The sequence below is a fragment of the Beauveria bassiana genome (genome assembly GCF_000280675.1).
Source record: "Beauveria bassiana ARSEF 2860 unplaced genomic scaffold BBA_S00005, whole genome shotgun sequence".
NCBI lineage: Eukaryota > Fungi > Ascomycota > Sordariomycetes > Hypocreales > Cordycipitaceae > Beauveria > Beauveria bassiana.
Window position 1 is genome coordinate 533,281 of NW_007930840.1, and position 23,744 is coordinate 557,024.

The window sequence follows — 23,744 nt, forward strand, 5'->3', positions numbered from 1 at the left end:
TGGCTTGCTTTTTCGGCTGCCGGTAGCCTCTCACGAGGTCTAGTCATACTTCGTAAGTAGCCAAGCAAGCCGTCTAGGCCAAGAAGCTTAAGCTAACAAGCCGTAGTAGTGACCCCATCTAACAACAACAAGACCCCAGCAATGTAGTGTCGTGTGTGGAGAAGGAAAAAGGGTGTCATTGTTCCCGTTTGGTCCATTCATCGCTCGGCAAGACGCCACGGGGTACGGATCAGAGTGCATCTGCTGTTAGATGCGCGTGCGTGCGTGCGTGCGTGCGTGCGTGTGCTGGCAGCCCTATCAGCCAGCCTGCCATTCTCGACAAGGGTTGAGCACGACGATTCCGATGCGACTCTGATGAGAGATTTCCTGTCATTGTTCGCGCCCGCACGCAAAAGCTGTCCCCGGTCGTGATCAGCAAACCTACCTACCCTGTGCAGCTCACAGGGCCATCGCCTGCTTCTAGATGCCGCACGTGCATGATGGGCGTGTCTGCGACTGGCCATGACCGTCTCGGCCATGCTATGGTATAAAAACGTTCCAAGGTTAGTAGGCGGCTGTTTAAAGGTTTGCACACCAACCGTCAAAAGTTCAACGTCATGGCGCAACAAAACACCCTTTCGACCTATACTGCTAATTAGTTGGTCAAAATCTGTAGAACCTCCATCATCAGGTTCCTTCGTCGCCCAGAAAAGAAGACTGAACAAAAACTAGAAAAAAAAAAGGCAGTAAACATTAAATAAATTAGATACAAAGTCATTTTTAGCCATCAATCAGATAACAGTCGTGGGCAAAATTGGGATCGTGTAAGTGTGCCCGATGTGTCCTGCACAGTCTCACCAAGCAAACAACCCGTCCAAGCGTTCGAAAGCTCTTTTATAGAATCTCCGCTTTCTTCGCATAAAACAGGCGTAAATCGTCGAATGCCTTCTTGAGACACCGAGAGTAATATATTGCGCCCGCTCAGTTCATGTGGCGCGCTTCTATTATATTCTGCTCAACCGGGCCTGCTTCGTCTAACAAAATGGCATGCCGCGAAGAAGCGAGGCAGTCCTCTGTTCTTCTTGTGCCGCAAAAAAGCCTCCGACATACCAGACGGAGAGTTACGCATCTGCAAAATGTTTTGCGAGTTTTGACGGCCAGCTCCGAAGAGTCTTGGATCTGTTGAATGTCCTTGCTGCGAAAAAAAAAACCCGCAAGCAACAGCACATGAAAATCTGGCCATGTTGATACCAGCGCTGATACAACAGCAGCTTGTTTTCACGCATTCTTCGTGGCCCACAGTTTCTCAAAATTTCGAATATCATGATTAAGATATTATTTCTTTCAGACTTACGACTGCCATCCCAGCTGGAAGCGCCAAAAGTATCGCGGCGAAACTGCTCATGCCAGGTTTACTGCTGCATTTCCACACACTTGGTATGGCCACTCGCCGATGTAGCTCCAAACTCTATCGCTTTCGCATGGAAAGCTGTTTCACTTCTCGAAAACTGCTTAGCAGGCGAGGTCTGGGGTTCAAGTAAGAGACCGGGGCCAATCGATCCTCGGAGTGTCGTCGACTCATCTTTCAGAGCACATCATGGTAGTCTGGCTTACACCAAAGGCAGCCACGGAAGCAAGGACCGAGCCTCACTCCCGTCGTCTTCATTCAGCGCAGCCCATGTCGCCATCTCAAACAGAAAAACTTTCGAAATACAGCTCGGCAGATCCCAGTCGCATCATCGTCATACGATGCAAGCCGGCAAGCTACCGAGGATCTTGCCGCAGACTCGGGCCACTTTGATGCAATACGTAGCAACTCAAAAAGCGCTGTGGCGCCTCTCATGGAAGCTGGCGTGCTGTATCGTCTCATGTATGTTCCCCATATCACCTGCAGTCCATGCAGCCAAAGCGTCACAGAAGCACGTCTGCACGGTTAGACTCGGGCAACTTGCTTTCATGCATCTTCGGTCCGATTCAAGTCCTCGGCCAAAAAAAAAAACGCCCAGCTTACTTGTGTATGCCGATGGGTATAATGATCGACGTGAAAGAACTGCCTGTTTTGGTGAAGCCCGCAGACGCCGACACGAATGTAATTTGCTGTCTCTGGACTTGGACCCCGCATGTATTAGAGCTGATGTTGCATTCTGCAGCCACGATTTGATTGTTACATGCTGTGAGAGTGGCTTTCAATTGCATGATTCGTTCATGATTCGCTGCCTTCGCACTGGTTCGCAGTAGCGCAAGCCGGCCTGTGGCTCGTAATTGGTCTTGATCAAAACTTATTCAGGGCAGTTGGCAGCCTCGCTTTGCTAAACGAGGCTTAACAACCCGTCTCGATGAATGCAGATTATATTAAATAATAGTTTTTCTATGATTATATCGATATAAATGGCGAAAAAGGGCCACTAGCATGTCTCAGCTCACAGGTACCTCGTCCATCTTAACCTCACCCTCTCTTTTTACACATCTACCATGTCCGCGTGGCCATTTTCTCGCAACGTGTCGTGCACCTGCTTCAATACAAGCGCGTGAATGCTTGGCGGCGCCGCGACCACCCCAAAGTTGCGCACAAACTTGCGACCCGCCAGCCAGTCCAGCGGCTTGCCGTCAATGTCGGTGATTTTGCCGCCCGTCTCCTCGTAGAGCAGCATCGCGCCCGCGTGGTCCCAGATCTTGCCCAGCCGCTGCCGGCTCTTGTAGACCTGCACCGTCGTGTCGCCGAGGCCCATGGCCAGCACCGTCCAGCGCAGCACCCACGGCAGCAGGTCGCAGCCCGGAAAGTCGATGCCCAGGCGCGCCGTCAGACGCTCGTGGATCCCGGGGAGGATTGAGTCGGCCATGTCGTGGCTCGTGACGAAGCGCAGGTCCTTGGCGCTGCTTACCGACGGCTGCCGGGGAAGCCTTCGCGTAGCCACGGCGTCAATCGCGCCGTGCATGGGTCGCACAAATGAGCCATGATTCTTGACAGCAAAGGCAATGCAGCCGCCGTTGGACGGGTCAATGTCTGGGTTGTTCATCGGTGCCTTGGCATCCATTGATGTGTTGGGACAGCCAACAGCGCTAAGCATCTGCTGTCCGTCAACTAGAAGTGCAATATTGATGGCATAGACTTGCCCCATCATATAAGTTCTTGTGCCATCGATGGGATCAAAGACCCATGTTCTTCTGCGCTCCGGTACACCAGATCCGCAGAGATCGACAAGATCACACAGCTGCTCTTTGGACTCTGGCACCTTTGTAAGCCCGTCACGGGGTACGGTGCTCAGGAGCTCCCAAACGCGTTCGAGAAGCGCATCATCGCTTCTCAAATGTGATGCATCCTCCTCGCCGACAAAATTGTCTTCAGGAAATGCTCCTTTGAAAGTTGCTGCGAGCAGTCCCTGGACTGCGAAATCGGCGACGGTGACGGGGCTCAAATCATTCTTCTCAATGCCGGCCTTATCCTGGGCAGAAACGACAGTCTGGCTGAGACTTGAGGCCTTTTGCAATGCATCAAAAGCAATTTCTAATTCTTTTCGGTAATCGCTCTCCATTTTCAGAAATTATGCCAATTTACGTACATAGCTTAGTCTTTCAATGATTTTACGTCACTAGGTAAAAGATCGCACCCCGATTGAGCGATCCACATCTGCTACATGCATACATCGTCAACGGCTCCAATCGCTCGTCAGGTAGGAATGCATCTGCACTTGCACACACGACACAGCGCAAACAAAAGTCTGGAGGTGGAAGGCGCGCCAATCTGTCAGATGCATAAGACTTAACCTGACGCTCATGGCCGAAAGTGAGGCTCCAAGCGTCGATCCCAACGCCATCACGACCGCGCCTGACCAGGATTCATTCACGCTTGTGCCCGTTATTCGAGATCTTCTGAGGACACGATACTGCGCCCCAGGCACCATTTTTCTCGTCGAAGGCATTGAGATTATCCCAGTGTCAAAGACTGGTCGCTGGCAAGCCGTACGACTTCTCCTTGGCGATGGCGATCTTTGCGTGCAAGCGCTCCTCGGCGCCGACTGTCACCGGTTCGTGGAAACGGGCGAGGTTTCGCCGGGCTTCTACATCAAAGTAGATCAGTTTGATTTGGAATGGGAAGCTATGGACTCCGAGGATGGCCCTGCTGGCGCCGAGACGAATCAGAAAATGGTCTTTCTCGCGTTGCACGATCTCATCACCATTGGATGGAACGACTCCTATCGGGCAATGATTCAGCAATACAGAGGCGAAGCGGTGACTGCCGACGAGAACTTGTCTTCCAAGAAAGACGAACGCAAGGAGTCAGAGCTACAAATGATGCCTCCGTCACCATCACTCGTTCCCGGTGCCGCAGCTAGGGAGGAGCCTATCTCAGTCAAGACCGAGCCGCCATCATCAGGTTACGGTGATGACTTTGACATGGATGACGCTTTCGAGAATATGGAGAGGATCGTATTTTCCAACTCGAAAAAGGCAAGCACGCCCAAAGCAGCTCCATCGTCGCGCGCACGGGGCCCAGTGGCGCTGCCTCGGGACTGGGCTGATCATCAGGTGCCGCTGAAGCTGACCACACTGCATGCGATCCCGTCATTGCCGTATGCACAGAATTGGACATGCAACATCCTTGCAATAATTGCCTCTCTATCACCGGTCGAGTCCTCATACCTGCCGCCGTACAAGCAGCGAACGGCTCGACTGACGGACCCCTCAACCGCCAAGCAGGTGCACTTGACAGTGTTTCTCGACCCCGAGTCCTTCAACCCCGCGGTTGGAAGCGCAGTTCTTCTCACTGGTGTCAAGAATCATCGATTTGATGGTGGTAGCTTGAAAAAGTATGCGAGTGATGTCAAGAATGGAAAAGAGTGGTGGTTCGAGGACCCTGTCGATCTGGCGTGGTGTGATGTAGCTGGAATCAAGTCATGGTGGAAGCAAATGGAGGGCCTTTGAGACGTACATGACGGTCTACATGATATTCTTGATCATGATATGGGCTATGCATATTGATGTCGGACAGCAATTGTCCCCTGTCATCGCCAATAGAGCGCCTGCGTCATTACGCGCAGGGCAGCAATTCCAAATTTGCGGGGGAAAAAAAGCCCTACATAACCCAGAAAACGGTTTTCAGCAGATGTTTTCGTATCATCTACAGAGCATCTCCTAATCGCCTGCTAATTTAGTCGATGCAGACAATACGGTTGAATTACACTGGGTCACGGTGCTGGCGCCACACGTGCCGCGCACTGTGACTCTGTGGCCAAAAACTCCGATCGCGCGCTGCCAGCGACGACATGCACCTCGGCCAGCGATATTCAGCTCACGGCTGCAGCAATCTGCGCAAGGCCGCTGCACAGGGTTGCATGCATCCAAGCCATCGAGCTGTTCCCTTTTCGTGCGCCAAGAATAAATATCGCGCAGACGCCGCCAGTCCAGTCCCTTTCCCCCACACACAAACGTCGGCCTGCTGCCCAACCCTGAGTTGCCCATTTTCACTCATAAGACGGGGAGACCCTGGACGCAGCAGTCCTTTTCTCTGCCCCCGTCTCGGGGCATCCCCATCTCCAGCATAGCAACGCGCCATTTCAACATTATACCAGCACTGAGAATATACAGTCTTGGTGCGCTTTCGAGTGTTCATGGACCTTCAAGGACTGGATACGCACGAGAGGCAGCTAGTCATCGATGGCTTCCTCGACAGCTTGTCGTCCTGGGATTTGATCTATCTCAGGCGGCGCATGCACGTTCACGAGTCCCGCATCAAGCTCGCCTCGCTCGAGGAACTACCCGTCGAAATCATTATTTACGTTTCGCAGTATCTCGAGCTCGAGGACCTGCTCACGTGCGCCAACGTCTGCCGCAGCTGGCGCGCAGCGTGGACCTTTGGCCCCGTCACCGCGTCGCTTTGCTGCCGCTACTTTTCCGGCCTGACGGAAAAGTACAACCTGCCTCACTCACAAGGCCAGTCGCTGTTTTCCGAGTACGCAAAGCTGTACATTGACAAGTACCTGCGACCGCGGCCGAATGCGTACTTTTCGTCGAGATGGTTTGTCGGGGGCAATGACGCGCTGAGCTTAGAGGACATGCGCGAGGATGTCTTTCATCGCACAGAGTGTCTTGACTTTGGACTTGGCACCTTGCAGATGTGCTATGACGACGGTCTGCTGGCTTGGCAGCCGGATGAGGCCTTTGTGGTGATCAATGATCTCAAGACTTTGACCCGCAGCAGATGTAGTTTCGGAGCGAGCCTAGTCGCCGGTCGCAAACTGGATCTTCAGGCCGTGACGAGGAAGCTGATCGTGTTTAGCTCTATTGACTTGAGCTCAGGCAGCCAAGCCTGCCGTGAACTGTGAGTGCTGTCAGTTCCAGTACGGGGGCTACACTAACAAAGACTGTTTCAGTCAAATATGGAATCGAAATGCCGACGAATGGAGGCGGCTCTCATTGCCAGGCCGCTTTGCCAAATGCTACGCTCAAGATGGCGCTGTAGTTGTCGTGACCAGCAGTGGCGACGCATTCTACTGGTCATGGGGCGGATCAACCGTAGACCTCCAAGCGACGGCTTCTGCACTAACAGCTCCGCCTGCTGAATGCGTACCTTGTTTGTCCAAGGTCCCCGGGGCCGTTTTTCATCCAACCGAGGATGGCGTATTTTTCCTAGTCTGGGTGTATAAGCCTGTACCACTTGGTAAGTCCGACAGACATTGCGTCTTACAGGGCTAACATGGCTTTCAGATGATCGCATTCATGTCATTGTTGTAGTCAAGTATAAGCAGGGGCAGCCGGTTCAGAGATACCAGACAACAGTGGCAAATCCGGCGCGGAACCCCGCTCTAGTTCATCCCTACTCGGACGGCATCCTTCGATTCTCATTACGATGTCAAAAGATGAACAACCACGGGCTTTACATGCTTGGCGTAGGTCAGAGATGTCTTCACTACTACGGGAACAAGAGCCCGCTGGCCGTGTCCGAGTGGAAGCTTGTATGCTTCAACGTGCTCACCGAGACGTTTGTCCACCGGGCGTACGAAAAGTGCCTCATCAGCCCCAAATACCACCGCCCGACCTGGGACTGGGCCGAGTGGCACCAGATCCAGGCGTGGGACGACTATCTGGTGGTGCTGTGGCAGCCGCGGTCGCACGTCATCCACGAGCCCTGCACCTTTAGCGAGCTGCTGCTCGCGACGGACAATGTCGCGTGCGTTGCCAGCTCCCAGCAGGCGTTTGGCGCCACGATTCGCCCGCGCCTGCTCGAGCCCGCGCTCACCATTGACACGTTTCACCAGCGCCGGGCCGGCATCGCCAACCACGTCTTCATGGACGACGACTTCATCGTCTACGCCGCGCCTGACTCGATCCTCGTCTCGACCTTTAGGGGCGCTAAGAACGTGGCCATCCCGCCGCCCATGGACGGCAATCCCATGACCTCCCTCGCGAGCCTGGCGGCGCCCACGCGGGTAGAACCACCGCAGCCGGGGCCGGCGTGGGACTGCGAAGTATACACAACACTCGACACACCACGTTGACATGCCTAGCATGATGCGTGCGATTTCCAATTAACGCGTAAAACAATCTTAAATATAAAGCTTTTCAGCTTCATGCGCCCCTGGCCTTTTTTTTTTCTTTTCTTCTTCTTCTTTCTGCCCGCCTTATCCCCTTGGCGTGTCTGACTCCTGGGTTTTGTTGTGATACAAGCCAGGCCCATTCTGAGACGTTTACGAGCAGCTGGTATGACAGTTTGCAAAGCCCAATTCATCGTAATTTGTCGGCCGAACGCCCCCCCAGAGCTCGGCGAATCACGAGCTCGATGCATGAGTCTTGCCAATGATCCGCACCGCGCTCTTGAACCTGTCACGAGTTAGCGTCCCATTCAGACGAAACCAGATACTAAAGATCCAATACCATGACAGTTTCATTATCAGAAACAACCTCGTGACACTGTAGCGAATAATTACTGGCGACTCGAGGCATTTACCATATTATGAAGCTTTGCGTCGTTTTCTACGTCTGACATTTTCCCCCAGACTTTTGTACTCTGTTCTACTTTGTTTTCCATCGGCCGGTCCGGAAGTTTTTCATCTAATATTTCATTGTTTTTTTCTTTTTTTTTTTTTTGGCCAAATTACCTCTTTCTCATTCGTTATACATTTTTTCCATCATGTTCAAGTCGAAAAGGTCGCTGGTCGCGTTGTTATGTGCATTGGTGGTTCTTTTTCTGGCGTTGGCCGAGGCTGCTCCTCGCAACGGGAATAATGGCAATAGTAACAGTATTGGAGGCAATGGGAAAGGCAATGGGAATGGCAAGGGAGGCAACGGAAACGGCAATGGAGGCGGTGGTAACGGCAACGGAGGAAATGGAGGTGGTAACAGAGGCAACGGAAACGGCAACGGAAACGGCAACGGAAATAATGGCAACGGAAATAATGGTAACGGCAACAATGGTAACGGCAACAATGGTAACGGCAACAATGGTAACGGCAACAATGGCAACGGGAAGGGCAACGGGAAGGGCAAAGGAAATGGAAATGGCAATGGAGGCAACAATAATGGACAGCAGCTCACTCCGCAAGAAAAGGCAGCTCAGGAGCCCGATGGCATATCCGAGGCTAACGATGGCTCTACTATACTTGACATGACCGTCAATATCAGGTACGGGCAAACACAATTCTTCAACAATCAGCTATCCCTCAAGACTAACCATATATGCAGGCAACTTCCCATCCGCTTCAGGGTCAGCGCTCCCGCCGACCAGTTCACCCAGGATTCGGGCGTGCCTGGCGGGCAAGCCGCGCCCAACACCGACGGCAACATGGGCATCAACGTGCTTCTCCATGGTGACGGCGGGCAGTCCTTCTTCGCGTATCCTAACCAGGGCGTCAAATCGAACCTGATGGGCGTCGCGGTGCTCGCGCCGGACGAGGACCTGAAATGGGGCAGCGGCGACCGCAAGGGCGTGCAGCGGCCCAACGGCGCCGAGCACTCTGCAGCCGTTGATGAACTCATCACCGACGTGCTCCCCCAGATGGTGGCCTTTAACCGGTCCAACGTCTTCTTCACCGGCGTCAGCGGCGGCTCCCTCACGCTCTCGGGCTTCTTCATGCCCACCTTCATGGGCAACTACACCAACGCCGGCGTGCTGCTGTCGTGCGGCGCGCTGGAGCCGCAGGTCCCGTTTGAGCCGCAGGCGGCGGCCGCGCTCGCCAACACGCGCATCCACCTGCAGTCGACGTTCAACGAGCTCGACTTCTTGCAGCCGCTGATCCCGCAGTCGCTGGCGGCGTATGAGCGCGAGGCGAGGGACCAGGGCCTGTCGAACAACCAGATTGGCGCGCTGCAGACGGTGGACAATACGCCAAAGGGCGGCCACTGCGCGTTTGACGAGCAGGACTTTGGAACTGGTGTGCAGCTCATGGCGGACAGCTTTGCCAACATTATGCTCGACGGCGGCAACGGACGGCTGGGTAACGCGGTCAAAGTTTTGAAGCCTGTCGTTGGAAACGAAAATCCAGACTTTGGCAAGGGCAGCCGCAAGTAGAAGATGATGTATATATAGGGCATTTTCGAGCATGATGGCTTGGGCGGGGAGGGGTTGCCAATTGGAAAATCTGTCAAAGAGACCTGCGCTGGCTCATGTAGGGTTCCTTCATTGATGCTTTCGAGCGGTTCACCTGGGAGCCTACTCGATCAATGTGCCTTCTTTAGCTTTTGCGTATCAAACGCACATCCGGCGATCTGTGTGCTTCTTCTAGCTTTGCATATCAGACGCAAATCTGGCAATCCTTTGAGGATTTACGCTCGCCTTGTCTCCGGGCCGAAGATTGCCAAGAGCGCAAGAAATCCGGCTCGTGATCTGCCGAGGCAATGGGGAGCACAGCGAACAATGTTTGATTAATGCAGTCTGTTCTTTCGCATAAGTTACCCTGCCAAGGCTGGTGACCATGTAATCTCCGTGCTGGTTATATTCATATCGAAATTTTGTTCTTTTTTTGTTATCTTTTCTTCTTCCTTTTTCTTCTTTTCTTTTGTTTTTTTTTTTTTTTGGTTCAGCTTGCTTGATGAGAGCGAATCCTGCGTCGTGATGAAGTGTCATTGAAAGCAACCGCCGGTGGAGAGCGCCCAAGGACGGCAACTATGGCACTAGACCTCTCCTTCACAGACATGCTGACAGTTTTCGGAATAAGGAGTAGCAGCAAAGGAGTCGCGGTGCCTAGAAGCGCTGTCGTGCCTCAGATGTTGAGACGAAACAGCAGGAGGTGTTGATTTGTCTCAGCCTCCTGCACACGACCATGATGATTATTCAGCATAATTTCGGCCCAACCTTCTCCGAGGCAATGGAAAGCGGCACTGAGGGGGAAAGAGTAAACGTCGAATAAGATGTCGGAAGATCGTAGGGTAGTGATGCAGAGAACTATTGTCGATTGATCTACATGTAATCTGTACGAGGTATACTCTACAGCATGGCGAGTTGGCCATTTTCTGGTGGCTCTTTTCTCTTGCTTATTTGTTCTTTTTACCTTTTTTTTTTTTTTTTTTTTTTTTTTCAGTTAGTTCTTTCTTTATGAATTACAACCAAATGCTTATCCGCAATGGGTACATACCACATCGAGATAGTAAGCGGCCATTATTCACTCCGACACCGCTAGCATGGCAACTAGGCGCCAGCGACACATCATTCCCTTCAGGTCTTCAAACTGAAAAAAAAAAAAAGAGCAAAATATACAGGACCTTTTTCTCTTCCCTTCCCAAGTATTCGAACGGAAAAGACGGCGAACTGGGACCGATGCGTTATTCACAATCCACATTCCAAAAGTTCCTACAGGTACCGATACAGCGGTCCTGCAGCGCCTCACCCGCCATTTAAGCCGCCAACTGATAAGCGGGTACGCTGACCGTGCGGGCGGCTGGGGCGGGATGTCACAGATCGGGCAGGTCACGACGGGCAATTACGTGACGCATCCGATTGCCAGCGTGACTGACAACTGGGGCAAACTGTCTCACGGCGCACGCAATCTACCTGATCATCTCTCCTGTCTCTTTTCCCCTCAATCTCATCCTATTCATTCACTCTAGACTTCAGTTGGCCCCCATCTTCCTCTATCAGAACCTACTTTGCCTGCTTGTCCTGTCATCCCACCGACACACGACAACCTTCCGAGTCCACCGCCGAGGCTACCATGGTACCGTCCAATGACCGGGCCGTGGCCACCAGCCAAGGCAACGACGACGACAACATTTCCACATATACCCTCAGCGACGATGGCGCTTCGCTGTCCGACACCTCAGAGCGCCGCCGCCTAATCCGCCACAAAAAGATCGTCCGCGCCGTCGCCCTCGTCGTCGCCACCCTCATGTCCCTCTGCGCCGGCTCCAATGCCGTCTTCTCGCTCTACGCGCCCAAGTTCCAGTCGTGTCTACGCTACACCCAGTTCCAGGTCAATGGCGTCGCCATCGGGAGCTCCATCGCCCTCTACCTCCCCATCTCCGTCATGGGCTACGCGTGTGACCGCGCCGGGCCTGCGCCGCTCTCCCTCCTTGCTGCCCTCCTCTTCGCCACGGGCTACGGCACCGCCGCCACCCTCTTCCGCAAGCTCGACATTGAATACAACAGCCAAGGAAAGTCGGCTGAGCGCGGTAATGAAAAGACTTACCCCCTGATGGTGTTTGCGTTTGTCTGCATCGGCGCCGCTACCTGCGCCATGTACATCTCTGCCGTCTCGACGTGCGCCAAGAACTTTGGCAAAGGCAAGCACAGAGGCCTGGCCCTGGCCCTACCCATTACGGCCTTTGGCATCAGCGGCATGCTGATCAGCCAGTGTGCTAGCAACTTCTTGTACACGCGGCTGCCAGATGGCTCCAAGGGTGACGTCGACGTATTCCGCTTATTCGTCTTCTTGGCGTTTCTCCTGCTCACCGTCGGTGTCTTGGGCTTCTTTACTTTGAAGGTCGTCGATGAAGAGGACTTGATAGAGGGCGCCATCGAGGAGTTGGAGCAGAGCGGACTTCTGGACAATCGTTCGCTGCTTCAGCGTGCGTCGAGGACATACGGAACGAACGCTCCCGGTACGCCGGCTTCCATAGAGAGCGCTCCGCTACTTGCTGCTTCATTTAGAGATGACGACGACGCTCAGTGGAAGAAGAACTGGGTACTCAACGCTGAGACGAAAAGATTCCTAGCAGATCATACCATGTGGTCGTTTGCGCTCGCGTTTTTGCTAATGGTCGGACCCGGTGAAGCCTTCATCAACAACCTTGGCACCATCATTGGAACTCTGTCGCCCCCAAACACACAAGGCTCTGGGCGCGATACTTCGGCGGCTACCCATGTGTCCATATTTGGACTCACGAGCACCTTGGGTCGCATGCTGGTTGGGACTATTACCGACCTGATCGCTCCCGCGCCCCAAACGCAGCATGCACAGCTCCCTATTCACCGTCCTTCGAGGCTGCAGCGATTTACCATCTCTCGCGTGGCATTCATGCTCTTCTTCGCCTTGGCCATGTCCCTCGGTCTAGCATTCCTCGCCTCCGGTGCCGCCCAGAACCACGCCGACCGCTTCTGGGTTGTCTCCGGTTTTGTCGGCGCTGGCTACGGTGCCATCTTCAGCCTTGCACCACTCATTGTCACAATCATCTGGGGCGTTGAAAACTTTGCCACCAACTTTGGCGTTGTAACTACACTCCCTGCTCTGGGCTCGACATTTTGGGGTCTCGTCTACGCTGCCGGTTACCAGTCAGGTGCAAGCCAACCCAGCCAGCCATCCGAGCCAGGCGATAGAGACGGAGATGAGCTCTTCTGCTACGGAGCGTCCTGCTATTCAGCCACCTTTTGGGGCGAAGCCATTACCGTCTGGATTGCCTGCGTCCTACTGCTTTGGGCTTGGCTGGGGCCTGGTGGCTGGAAGAAGCGCGGCATTCTCATTTAACTCTTTTGTATATATTTCGCTTTCATTTTCTCTTTCCGATGGTGTTAGAGATATACACATTGCATCACGATTACATATCTGGAGTTTGGTAGACATGGCATCTTTGATCACCTTTTGGCGCACACATAATGGCTTTCAAATAATAGATTGGCATCTCAAATCGCAATTTTCTTTTCCTCAATACTTGCATGAAAAAGTTTCTATTCTGTGTAATTGCGGCTGCACCTCCTTGTTCAATTAAAGCTCCACGTGATTTCGCACCATTTCGCGTCACGGCGACCGTGAAGCTCGCGTCCACCCCACCCAACTTAACCGCCCGTTTGCCAACCAGGCGCCTCAACATTAGCCTCTTGGATGTGCAGTACTTGGAACTCTTCAGTTAGATACTTTTCATGGGAAAGCAATTTTGCTGAGTTGTGAACAGCAAAATGCCTGGATCCAATGGTAAGTAGCGAATCAGCCAAACACTGTCGACACTAGTGTTAACCGTGACATTAGAGCAGGATACCATTCGGATCCTGGTGGCGACGGATAACCATGTCGGATTCGAGGAGCGGGATGCCATCCGTAAAGACGACAGCTGGCGTACATTTGACGAGATAATGACACTAGCCCGCACCGAAGACGTATAGATGCCCCTACACCAACATCGAACCGCTTGCTGACTTGCGCAGGTGGACATGGTTCTTTTGGCTGGAGACTTGTTTCACGACAACAAACCCTCGCGAAAATCGCTTTACCAGGTCATGCGCACGCTCCGACAAAATTGCCTCGGCATGAAGCCTTGTCCGCTCGAATTCCTCTCCGACGCCGCGACCGTTTTCGAAGGCGCATTCCCCCACGTCAATTACGAAGACCCCGACATCAACATTTCGATTCCAGTGTTTTCTATACATGGCAACCACGACGATCCCTCTGGAGACGGCAACCTGTGTTCGCTCGATCTCTTGCAAGCTTGTGGACTGCTCAACTACTACGGCCGAGTAGCAGAAGCTGACAATATTGAAGCACGGCCGATCCTGCTGCAAAAAGGAGAGACTAAACTGGCGCTCTTTGGCTTGAGTAACGTTCGTGACGAGCGTATGTTCCGCACATTTCGAGACCATAAAGTTAAATGGTTCAAGCCGAGTGCCGACACCGGAGACTGGTTCAATCTACTGGCTGTGCATCAAAATCACCATGCCCACACAGCAACTTCATATCTGCCGGAAAATGTGCTGCCGGATTGGATGAATTTGATCGTATGGGGGCATGAGCACGAATGTTTGATCGATCCCACACAGAACCCAGAGACTGGCTTCCATGTCATGCAGCCCGGCTCTTCAGTAGCGACATCACTAGTACCAGGTGAGGCCGTTCAAAAGCACGTCGCTATCGTCAGTGTCACTGGAAAGGAGTTCAAGATGGAAAAGATTCCACTGAAAACAGTTCGGCCTTTTGTCACGAGAGAAATCATCCTGAATCAGGATAAGCGATTCAAGGGGTTGGACAAGAAGAAGGATAACCGCCAAGAGGTTACGCGCAGACTCATGGAAGTAGTAGAAGAAATGATTGAAGAGGCAAACACCGAGTGGGAAAGCATTCAGACAGACCAAGAAGCTTTGGAGGAGCGGCCACTGCCATTGATTCGTCTCAAGGTCGAGTATACCGCGCCAGAGGGCGGCCTGTTTGAATGCGAAAACCCGCAGCGATTCTCCAACAGGTTTGTGGGCAAGGTGGCGAATACCAATGATGTGGTGTACTTTTACCGCAAAAAGACAGTTCAGCGAAAGACAACAGCTGTTGCCCCCACGGAAGTTCTGGACAATCTGGAAGACGGCGGTGACATGGTCAAGGTTGACTCGTTGGTCCAAGACTTTCTCTCTGCACAATCACTCAAAGTTCTTCCTCAAGGGCCGTTTGGCGAGGCTGTAAACCAGTTCGTCGCCAAGGATGACAAGCATGCTATGGAGCTCTTTGTTTCTGAACACTTGACGGGTCAAGTGAAGCAGATGCTCGGGCTAGAATCTGACGACGAAGATCTAAACAGTGCCATGGAGATTTACAGGACCAGAGTGGAACAGCAACTTGAAAGCGGTGTCAAGCCGACACATGCGGAGCGGCGTCGCGTGCTCAAACCTAAACCTGTGACGTGGGACAGCGATTTCGACGGTGTCTGGGAAGACTCGGCCGACGCATGGACATATGAGCCTGTCAGCGAGGGTAGCTTCCTCGCCGGCTCTGCGCCATCTCGGGTAGCCGACTCGGTTCTCGAGGAAGACGCAGCGCCCGCGAAATCAACCCGACGCGCAACGGCACCGAAAAAGGCCCCGGCGAAGAAGGCGCCTGCAAAAAAGGCCGCGACCACGAGAGGCCGCGGCCGCAAGGCGCCTGTGGAGGAGGAAGAGGAAGAGGAAGACGTGCTGATGGAGTCGGATGAAGAGCCAGAGCCCGCGCCGCCGCCGAAGCGAGCCGTTCGAGCGGCCCCGGCAAAGAAGGCCGCCGCAGCACCAAAGAAGACGGCCGCAACGAGGACGTCAACAAGGGCCCGGCAGGGAACGCAGACGACGTTGAGCTTTTCTCAAAAGTCGGGCACTCAAACCAAGGGCATTGAGATTAGCGACGATGAGATTTCAGACGACGATGCGTTTGAGCCTGCGCCTGCAGCATCGACGAGGTCCAAAAGGCGATGAGCGTACATGTCGTGAATAATCAATGTAAATTTTATGTGCCATGCAAAAATTTCCAATTGGTCATGTCTAAGGTATCAGGTTAAGAAATAGCATTGGCAACTGATTCACAAGGGAAATAGAATGGGCAACTTGTTTGCAAAAAAACGAAAACATGCAAAAAGAAAATGCGCTTCTGAGAAGCGTGGCGGATCTCTCCCGCCGGGAATTGAACCCGGGTCTCAAGCGTGACAAGCTTGCATACTGACCACTATACTACGGAAGATGTTACAGACGTTTAGCGCCTGTCGTAGCGAGATCATTCGTTGGGAAGTGCGGCGCTAATAGTACTTATAATTACAGGGACCCGATTAATGAAAACTTCGGCATGCATCTTTACTGCAGTAAAGTTCTGCGACCCATGATCAGTCGCCAACGCCCACAGTGAGTCGAAGAGGAGAATTCTAATTTATCAGTAAAGCACGTCGAAGACTTGGCATCATACGCAATCTCCTATACCAAGAGATTGAGATTCGCAATACGAGATTTTTTTCCACTTGAACCCCCACTTCGACTCACGATGAGCAGCAGCCGACTCACGATGAGCACCCAGCTTCCCCGGACTCCTAATAAGTAGTGGGGCCGGACCGAAAACGGCTACGGACGATGCGGGATGATGGTACTCGGAAGATGTCGAGCACACCAAGTAAAGGTGGGATTCGAATTGTCAGCACTATATGGATGCTTTGTTTATAAATCATAGATGGCGGGATAGCAACAAACATCAATGCTTCGACTGTTGTTTGGCAACTGCCTAGCGCCCAAGCTGGTAACGGCCATTGCCCCGCGAAACCTTGAGCAGCCACCAAACCCCCCACGACCAAGCTCCAACAAGCCACCACGCTGCACGTAATAAAAGGTCGAGCTATCCAAAAAAAAGGGAAAAAAAAAAAAAAAGACAAAAACTGTCGACCCCTCCTTAAATATCGAGGACCAGCCTCTTTATGGGCTGACATCATACCTAATCTACCCGCCTGTTCTTTGCAAACACCATCTCGTGCTGCTTTCTTTCCCTCACTCTCCATCAATCAGCACACGATACACGCATATTCATCATACATTAGGGATTTCGGCAGTTTTATCAAATGGCCACTACGACTATCCGCCTCGGCACCGCCTCCCCCGGCACGCAGGCCACCCGCGCCGCCACCCTGCGCCAACTCGCCGCGCTCGCCTCCCGCGCCGCCGAGCAGCACATTGACCTTCTCCTCCTCCCCGAGGCCTACATTGGCGGCTACCCGCGCGGCACGCATTTCGGCTGCGTCATTGGCGATCGCACGCGCGACGGCCGCGAGGAGTTTGCGCGCTACTTTGACGATGCCGTCGACTTGGGCGACACTGTCGGGGAGGGCGGGGGCGGCGCCGGCGAGAGGTGGGTCAAGAGGCAGCTGGGCGGCAGCGGCAGCGGCAGCGGCAGCGGCGGCGGCGGCGGCGGCGAGGAGGCGGCGAAGAAGAGAGGCGACGGGACGAGGGAGGAGCTGGAGCGCATTGCCCAGGAGACGGGCGTGTTTTTGGTTGTCGGCTTGATTGAAAAGGCGGGCGGGACGCTGTACTGCTCGGTGGTGTATGTGTGTCCCAAGGAGGGCATGCTGGGCAAGCGACGCAAGGTGATGCCTGTAAGTTTGTTCTTTTTGTCGGTTTCCATGGACTCTTTTTTTTTTTCCCTCTCCCCATCTCCATCTCCCGTCTGCCAAAAACCCCTCCAAGACTAACAAGAACAAATTCTCCAGACAGGCACAGAACGCCTCTGCTGGGGCCAGGGCAGCCCCAGCACGCTGCGCGCCGTGTCCACCACCCTCCGCGGCGTGCGCGTCAACCTCGCCGCGGCGATTTGCTGGGAAAACTACATGCCGCTGCTTCGACAGGCCCTCTACGCGCAAAACGTCAACCTCTACCTCGCCCCGACCGCCGACAACCGCGACGCCTGGATGGCGCTGATGCGCACCGTCGCCGTCGAGGGCCGCTGCTTCGTCGTCAGCAGCAACATGTGCGTCCGCGAGTCTTCTTCTTCTTCTTCATCATCATCCTCTGCCACCAATACTACCACCACCACCACCAACATCAACGGTATAACCAATGAGGAGCCATCGTCGCCGCTGACAAGGACACAACGCCGCCGTCGCAACTCGGCAGTCACGGCCGACGGCCACGAAATTGCGCTGCCGAGCTCGCCGATCCGCCGCGCCCGGCGTCGGTCCGTCTTTGACAGCGACGGCAACGAAATTGTTCTCAGCTGCGCCGACGATACCCAGCCCGCCCCCGCAACAACAACTACTACTACTGTTACTACTAATGGAGAAGCTGGCGACGCTACGCCTAAGGCGGCGGGCATGGCGCCCGGATGGCTGTCGCGCGGCGGATCCGCGATTGTCTCGCCGTACGGGGACGTGATTGCGGGCCCGCAGTGGGAGGATCCCGAGGGCTTGGTCTGGCAGGACGTGGATATGCGGGATTGCGTGCGCGGACGGCTGGACCTGGACGCCGCGGGGAGCTACTCGCGCAATGATGCGTTTAGGCTCAGTGTCACGGGGCTGGACCTAGATCCGTTGCCGTACTGATTGGGGATGCCAATTGGGGGGGGTATATCTCTTGGATTTTGAACGCTGTAGCAGTAAAGTCTTGTATCCGTTATTCAGACTGAGTCTGTGAGTCTTTTGTCAAGTTGTTGTATCATGTCACTTGTGACTTGGCACTCCTACCATCACGCATAAATTGCATTACTCTAATGAGATTGTACGTGTGACCGGTAGTGTCACAGCTTCGTAATATCTTTCAAAAAGCCATCGAAGCTACATACTTTGAATACACCAACTTAAAAAGTATACGGCATGTGCCATCGCTCGCTGAATGCCATGGTATCTAAAGAATAACCCCATATACAATGCAAATCTTTGTCTTTACTTGCTCATTTAGGTGACTCGTCGTTTGGCTGCTGCCTTTGACATGGCCTCCACCCTTTCTCGGCCGCCTCGACAGCCTTGGCCTCCTCCTGCGTCTCCTTGCGCTGTCTCTCCAGGGCCGCTTGGGCGAGGACCTCGCGTCGGCTCAGCCCCGCCGTGATGCCGCCGCCACCTACCGTGGCGACACCGCCGGTACCGTCACCACCACCACTATGCCCACCGAGGACAAACTCGCCGCCGGTCCAGCCGCCGCCGTCTTCTTCTTCATCATCATCCCCATACTCTTGTTGACCGGAGACGACGTAGCGCGATGTCTCACCGAGCGTGTGCCCGCTCGTCTTCCAGTCCGCGGCGTCCACCTCGCGCTCGATGGTGTGGCACAGGTCCCAGAAGTTGCGGTCGTGGTCGCTGTGGATGTTGTGGGCGAGCTCGTGGCACAGCGTCTTGCGGATGGTCTTGTAGTCGCGGTAGCCGTCGTGAGCGTCGGTCCGCAGCCGCAGCTCAATGACCTCGCCCTTGTTGCGGTTCAGTCCGAGGATGCGCGACGTGCCCTCGTGCGTCGACTGCGTGTTGGCGAGGGGCTCCATCTCCGTCAGCAGCGCCACCGTGTACTTGCGCTTCTTCATCGTCGCCTTGATGCCGGGATCATCCTTAAGTCGCATGAGCAGCGCCAGGCTGCGCTCCGGCCGGGGCAGGCCCTGCAGGGGCTTGACCTGGAGAAACGTGTACTTTGTGTCGTCGGCGCTCGCGGCGCCGGTGGCGGGCTTTCGGTGCGGGCGGGCCTTTCCGCGCTGGGCCAGGCGCGCGGCGGCGCGCTGCTTGATGCGCTCGCACATGGTCTGCACCGCCTGCACCTCGCACGAGGCGGAGCCCATGAGCTTGAGCGTCTTGCCCTGGAGCTCGGCGAGGCCCATGTCTGGATTCTTAAAGGGCGCCTTGAGCAGCGGGCCCTTTGGCACGAGAATCTTTTGGTTGGCCACGGGTATGCCGAGCGTTTCCTCGAGCTCCTCAAAGAGCTGCACGACTGTGGCGTCGGGGGGGAACTGCATGTCGCATGTCGCCTGGCGATGGTTGATGCTGAGGGTGATGCAGTCGCTGTCGGGCTCGGCGTCTGAGTTTTCAGGGCTGTGCAATCGCTTTTGGTCGGCCATGGTGGTTGCTGCCATCTAGAATAGGCCGTTGATGATATCAAACTGTATGTGATGTTTGCTTGTTGTAGAGGCAGAAATGGACGATGGAGGCTTAGATGGGTAGGAGAGGTGGTGATGATTACAAATGCGATACGGAGATGTCAGTTCGCAGACTGTGATGCTGGTAGTTGGGTATACGAAGAGGTCGATATTTCTAGCAAGTGCGGAAATCTCGGAATATTTCATCTGTTTGGTATTGGAAGCCGTCGCGGGTGAACTCGAGCTTTTTGAGAGATGCCGACCAAGTTTCTAAAGGGTTCCGGGTCATTTCGTTGTTGCTTGGTAATGACGTTTTAGGCTGGTTACAACGCGCGACGCCTCTGCCTATTTGCCCCCTAGCCACCGTGCCACTTATATAAGTTGTGGCGCAGGCATTAACTAACGGTGGGTCCAGAGGCTATTTAAGTGGGACTCCGCCCCAATCGGGTTGACTGCTTGAATTGTTTGAATTCTACTAAGTAGTATTAGTGTAAGCCTTACTTATTAATCCGAATTGAGGCTGTACAGGTGGGTTGAGTGAATTTATTCCATATCCAGGACGAGGTGATGGGCGTGCAGCGATTTACTCTTGCCAGCCAACAACCGGTGGTTCCCGAGATATTGTATGGGCAAAGACGGCAACAAAAAACGAGATGGTGAATAGAGATTAGGCTGTACAACCGAGTAAAGAAAGTTCTTCCATATCCAGAACGGATTAGTGCGCCTTCAAGGCTCGTCACTGCCTGTGGCAGTTTGCTCTCGCCAGCCAACAATTTGTGACTCGAGAGATACATCCGGCAAAAATAGGACCGAGATCGAGATCGAGATCAAAGACCCTAATTAATAATAGACCAGATCTAGATCTTGGAGCCAAACTGAAGGTCGAGGGTTGTAACTTGTGCCAGACACAGTTGAGCCATGGACGGACTCTTGGCAGATAGCTTATCAGATAGGTACAGCTGTACCTGCTTTCATTTTATCGAGACACTAGTTCAGCTTCACGCACATCTTCGCTCGCATTCAGACGTACCCCCGCTTGCCCCTGCCTAACCTCATCATGTACCTCAAAGACCCTTGGCAGGACGAACGAAATCACATTGGTATCAGTATGCTTCTCTAACCTCTCTAACTAACAATGCCATACCCAAAAACTCCAGCACACAAAGCAAAGCATCCCTTGATGAGACGAGTGAGGCTGCTTGGTCATCTAATAACACTCAACCAATTACAACCGTGCATCCTCACGCCCTTGCTCCAGCCTCTTTTTCAGTCTCTGCTCTCTTTTGGCGACTATTGTTGCTTGTAGCTTCTCCTTGTAGAGTTCTTCCAGCTCTTCTGCCGTTCGCGCTGGCGTCACGGTAGGGTCAAAAATAGACACGACGTTCCAGGTTCCTTCATACGCCTCGCACAGCGCACCATCCATACTGGCCACAAACTGCTCCAGCGCATCAAAGCTCGGCATACTCACAAAGGCGGTCATGGAGCCGTCACGGCAGCAACTTCCAACAGCCGTCGGGTTGTGTTGTGCAAATAGTTTCATAATGTCGCTTGCTTCCACTTTGCCAGACAGCGATGGACCTTCGCACAAGCTGAGTTTGGCGGTAAAGGGAAACAATTCGGCTGGCTTGGGTGGTCCATTTTTGAACAGCTTCCCAGTACCCCTGTACTTCATATACTGCTTAGCAGGGGACCATTTTCGATGCCATGTAAAGGTAATCGGCAGCACCTCTTGCTCAGCCCCTCGCAATGATAGACTCGCAAGTACTGCGGCAATGCGCACGGTATCCTTGCCTGCGCTGTGTTTCTTCCACAGTGAGCCAACGTCTGTACTGACAATTCCAAAGCCAAGGGCCGTCAGTGAATCGCGCAAACTCGGAGACTTGTCCAGCTGAGCTGCTTCTTTGACCAGTTCTTGCAGATCGACCCAGGATGTGAAGCAATCCGCGATCTTGGGGTACGAAGCAGACAACGAGCGAAGCTCAAAAGCAAGATCAAACCCGATCAGTACCAGTGGCGGCTCTGTCAAAGAGCCCTTGGCTTTGGCGATAGTGGCAAGCTTCTCCCGAAATGACACCATGATTTCAACCAACGTGTTTTCGAGATCTTTTGGCTGCACCATCTTGCTCTTTTGTTCGATGAAGTGTTCTCGTTTGCCCTGCTCCCTGCCACAAATTTTGATGGAGTAAGTTTCGATCCCGAGATGCCCTCGAAGCTCTTGGAGCGTCTTTGGAGGCTGGTCGACCTCGGACAAGTCAAAGGGGCATATCAAAGATAATCCAACCTCGGCAACATCGACGCTTTTTGGTCCCCATGGTTCTGCATCCATGGCCACAAACCCCACTTGTGAGGTTTGAATGGTACACAGGTTTGAAACATTACTTTGCCACAGGGTCGACCAATGCTTCGTTTTCAAACTGCCTGGATTCTCCGAATAACGCATCCTGGTGCAGTAACATGGTCGTCGCCATGAAACCTCGGAAAAGTGAAAGAGGCTCCTTCAAGTCTGATGACCCCGGTTTAATGCCCCATCGGCGAAATAAAAGCAAGTGCTCCACTCAGGCAATAATCTTGCTTACGCTCATTTTAGCACGGCGCAGTCAAGAATAACCATAGCCCGCGCATTACATAAAGCGTCGATAATCTCCCTCAAGTTGCAGGAACCGATAATATTTACCACTTCATCTGAACGTATCACAGGGATCATGTTGATTAAGGCCTTATCGAGTAATCCTGTGTCAACTCGCCTAACACGTAGCGTAGCGTCCTATAGCACGCCACGTGGCGAGGCATGTAGCTGCCGGCTATAAGAGCCGACGGCTTCCGCTTCCTACTAGCTATTAATAGACATAAATTTCACATTTTCTATGATAGCAACCACATACGTGACCATGTATATAGTAAGATGTTGCTACCAGATCCTATTCACGGCTGGCCACCGTCTGGAGCAGAGGGCTGGCACCAGCCGGGCTACTGTTATTTAAAGGGCCTTTATACGAGGTTTGGCTCAAATGAGGCTTGGCTCAAATGAGGTTTGGCTCGTAGCCAGATTATGCCAAGACGGCTCTAATATCAAAAGCACACGCTACGTTATACGATTCAGCTTTCCCGTCGAGTCGTCATCACGCCGAATCAAACTATGCGAACCCGGTCAAGCGGGTACTAAAAAAAAAATGGCCACCATTTGGAAATTATTAATGAGTAATGCTAGGTAGACAGTGCCATTACTAGGTAGACAGGTGCACATGACTTCGTGCGATATTTCATGCTATATAGTAATCTTCATATAAATAGAAGTATTATTTAGGCAACGCGCCGCTGCTACTATTAACACCGCTGCTACTATTAGCACCGCCGCCGCCATTAACACCAAATTTCTCTATAGCGCCGCCAGCGCCGTCACTAAGCTTACTTAAAAATGCCTTTTCGCTTAGGCTAGATGAATAGTTCCTTTATAGGTATAGATGTTATAAATTTACTTATGATAGCGGTAGTAGTGAGTGTTAAAGGAGGATTTTATAGCGGTATATAGAATTAAGTACTTATGCACATGAAAAGCTAAGTACCTTACGTCACGTACACCTGTCCACCTAGCAATATAGCACTGTCCACCTAGCATTACTCTATATTTTTACTTCCTCTCCACTTTCAACTACCACCTGTCACTAGCAGCCTTGTCAGGGACAGGACAAGAAAAGGCAGGACAAGCAAGCGCCAAATAGTCCGGCAACATACTCAATAAAGAAACAAAGAAAGACGTTTGTATATCAAGCCGGCGGAAAAATCAAGGCAGGCCTGACAGGGCTTAGTTTGACACAAGCGCTGGGCACAGGGTTCGACAAGACAAGTTTCTTCGGCCAAGAAAAGGCAGTACGAGCCTCGACTTGTCGCTCTTGGCGTCTAACTGTTTACGCGCAAGTCAATACTCTTGTGGTGTTGCCCTCCGCCAAGCCGAGCGTCGGATGACGTCTATGGCCCCGCGGACAGTGCCAGACGTGAAGCTTCATGGCAGCATAATCATTGGTAAAGCATTGATCCATCCTGAGGTGCTTGTCAAACCAGGTACCCGTATCTAGAAAGTATCTAGTTCCACCGTCC

The 23,744-nt window shown here is 53.1% G+C and overlaps 9 protein-coding genes across 9 annotated transcripts; 6 read left to right on the forward strand and 3 right to left on the reverse strand.

Moving 5' to 3' along the window:
• Nucleotides 1-2,438: 2,438 nt before the first annotated feature.
• BBA_02461 (3',5'-bisphosphate nucleotidase) lies at nt 2,439-3,512 on the reverse strand (the record flags this gene model as incomplete). Its single annotated transcript, XM_008597558.1, has 1 exon — nt 2,439-3,512. The coding sequence occupies one exon, from the start codon at nt 3,510-3,512 to the stop codon at nt 2,439-2,441; it is 1,074 nt and encodes a 357-aa protein (XP_008595780.1).
• A 241-nt stretch (nt 3,513-3,753) lies between these two features.
• BBA_02462 (uncharacterized protein) lies at nt 3,754-4,902 on the forward strand (the record flags this gene model as incomplete). Its single annotated transcript, XM_008597559.1, has 1 exon — nt 3,754-4,902. One exon carries the CDS (start codon nt 3,754-3,756, stop codon nt 4,900-4,902), a length of 1,149 nt encoding a protein of 382 aa, XP_008595781.1.
• Nucleotides 4,903-5,588: 686 nt separating this feature from the next.
• On the forward strand, nt 5,589-7,475 carry BBA_02463 (F-box domain-containing protein; the record flags this gene model as incomplete). The annotated part of the gene is made up of 3 exons (XM_008597560.1): nt 5,589-6,298; nt 6,351-6,637; nt 6,667-7,475. The coding sequence occupies 3 exons, from the start codon at nt 5,589-5,591 to the stop codon at nt 7,473-7,475; spliced, it is 1,806 nt and encodes a 601-aa protein (XP_008595782.1).
• A 632-nt stretch (nt 7,476-8,107) lies between these two features.
• Nucleotides 8,108-9,484, forward strand: BBA_02464 (uncharacterized protein; the record flags this gene model as incomplete). Its single annotated transcript, XM_008597561.1, has 2 exons — nt 8,108-8,598; nt 8,659-9,484. 2 exons carry the CDS (start codon nt 8,108-8,110, stop codon nt 9,482-9,484), a joined length of 1,317 nt encoding a protein of 438 aa, XP_008595783.1.
• A 1,639-nt stretch (nt 9,485-11,123) lies between these two features.
• BBA_02465 (MFS monocarboxylic acid transporter) lies at nt 11,124-12,872 on the forward strand (the record flags this gene model as incomplete). Its single annotated transcript, XM_008597562.1, has 1 exon — nt 11,124-12,872. The coding sequence occupies one exon, from the start codon at nt 11,124-11,126 to the stop codon at nt 12,870-12,872; it is 1,749 nt and encodes a 582-aa protein (XP_008595784.1).
• Nucleotides 12,873-13,300: 428 nt separating this feature from the next.
• On the forward strand, nt 13,301-15,544 carry BBA_02466 (DNA repair protein; the record flags this gene model as incomplete). Its single annotated transcript, XM_008597563.1, has 3 exons — nt 13,301-13,316; nt 13,371-13,498; nt 13,547-15,544. The coding sequence occupies 3 exons, from the start codon at nt 13,301-13,303 to the stop codon at nt 15,542-15,544; spliced, it is 2,142 nt and encodes a 713-aa protein (XP_008595785.1).
• A 1,121-nt stretch (nt 15,545-16,665) lies between these two features.
• Nucleotides 16,666-18,138, forward strand: BBA_02467 (carbon-nitrogen hydrolase; the record flags this gene model as incomplete). The annotated part of the gene is made up of 2 exons (XM_008597564.1): nt 16,666-17,196; nt 17,311-18,138. The coding sequence occupies 2 exons, from the start codon at nt 16,666-16,668 to the stop codon at nt 18,136-18,138; spliced, it is 1,359 nt and encodes a 452-aa protein (XP_008595786.1).
• A 347-nt stretch (nt 18,139-18,485) lies between these two features.
• Nucleotides 18,486-19,631, reverse strand: BBA_02468 (WLM domain-containing protein; the record flags this gene model as incomplete). The annotated part of the gene is made up of 1 exon (XM_008597565.1): nt 18,486-19,631. One exon carries the CDS (start codon nt 19,629-19,631, stop codon nt 18,486-18,488), a length of 1,146 nt encoding a protein of 381 aa, XP_008595787.1.
• Nucleotides 19,632-20,874: 1,243 nt separating this feature from the next.
• Nucleotides 20,875-21,975, reverse strand: BBA_02469 (uncharacterized protein; the record flags this gene model as incomplete). Its single annotated transcript, XM_008597566.1, has 1 exon — nt 20,875-21,975. One exon carries the CDS (start codon nt 21,973-21,975, stop codon nt 20,875-20,877), a length of 1,101 nt encoding a protein of 366 aa, XP_008595788.1.
• Nucleotides 21,976-23,744: the final 1,769 nt, after the last annotated feature.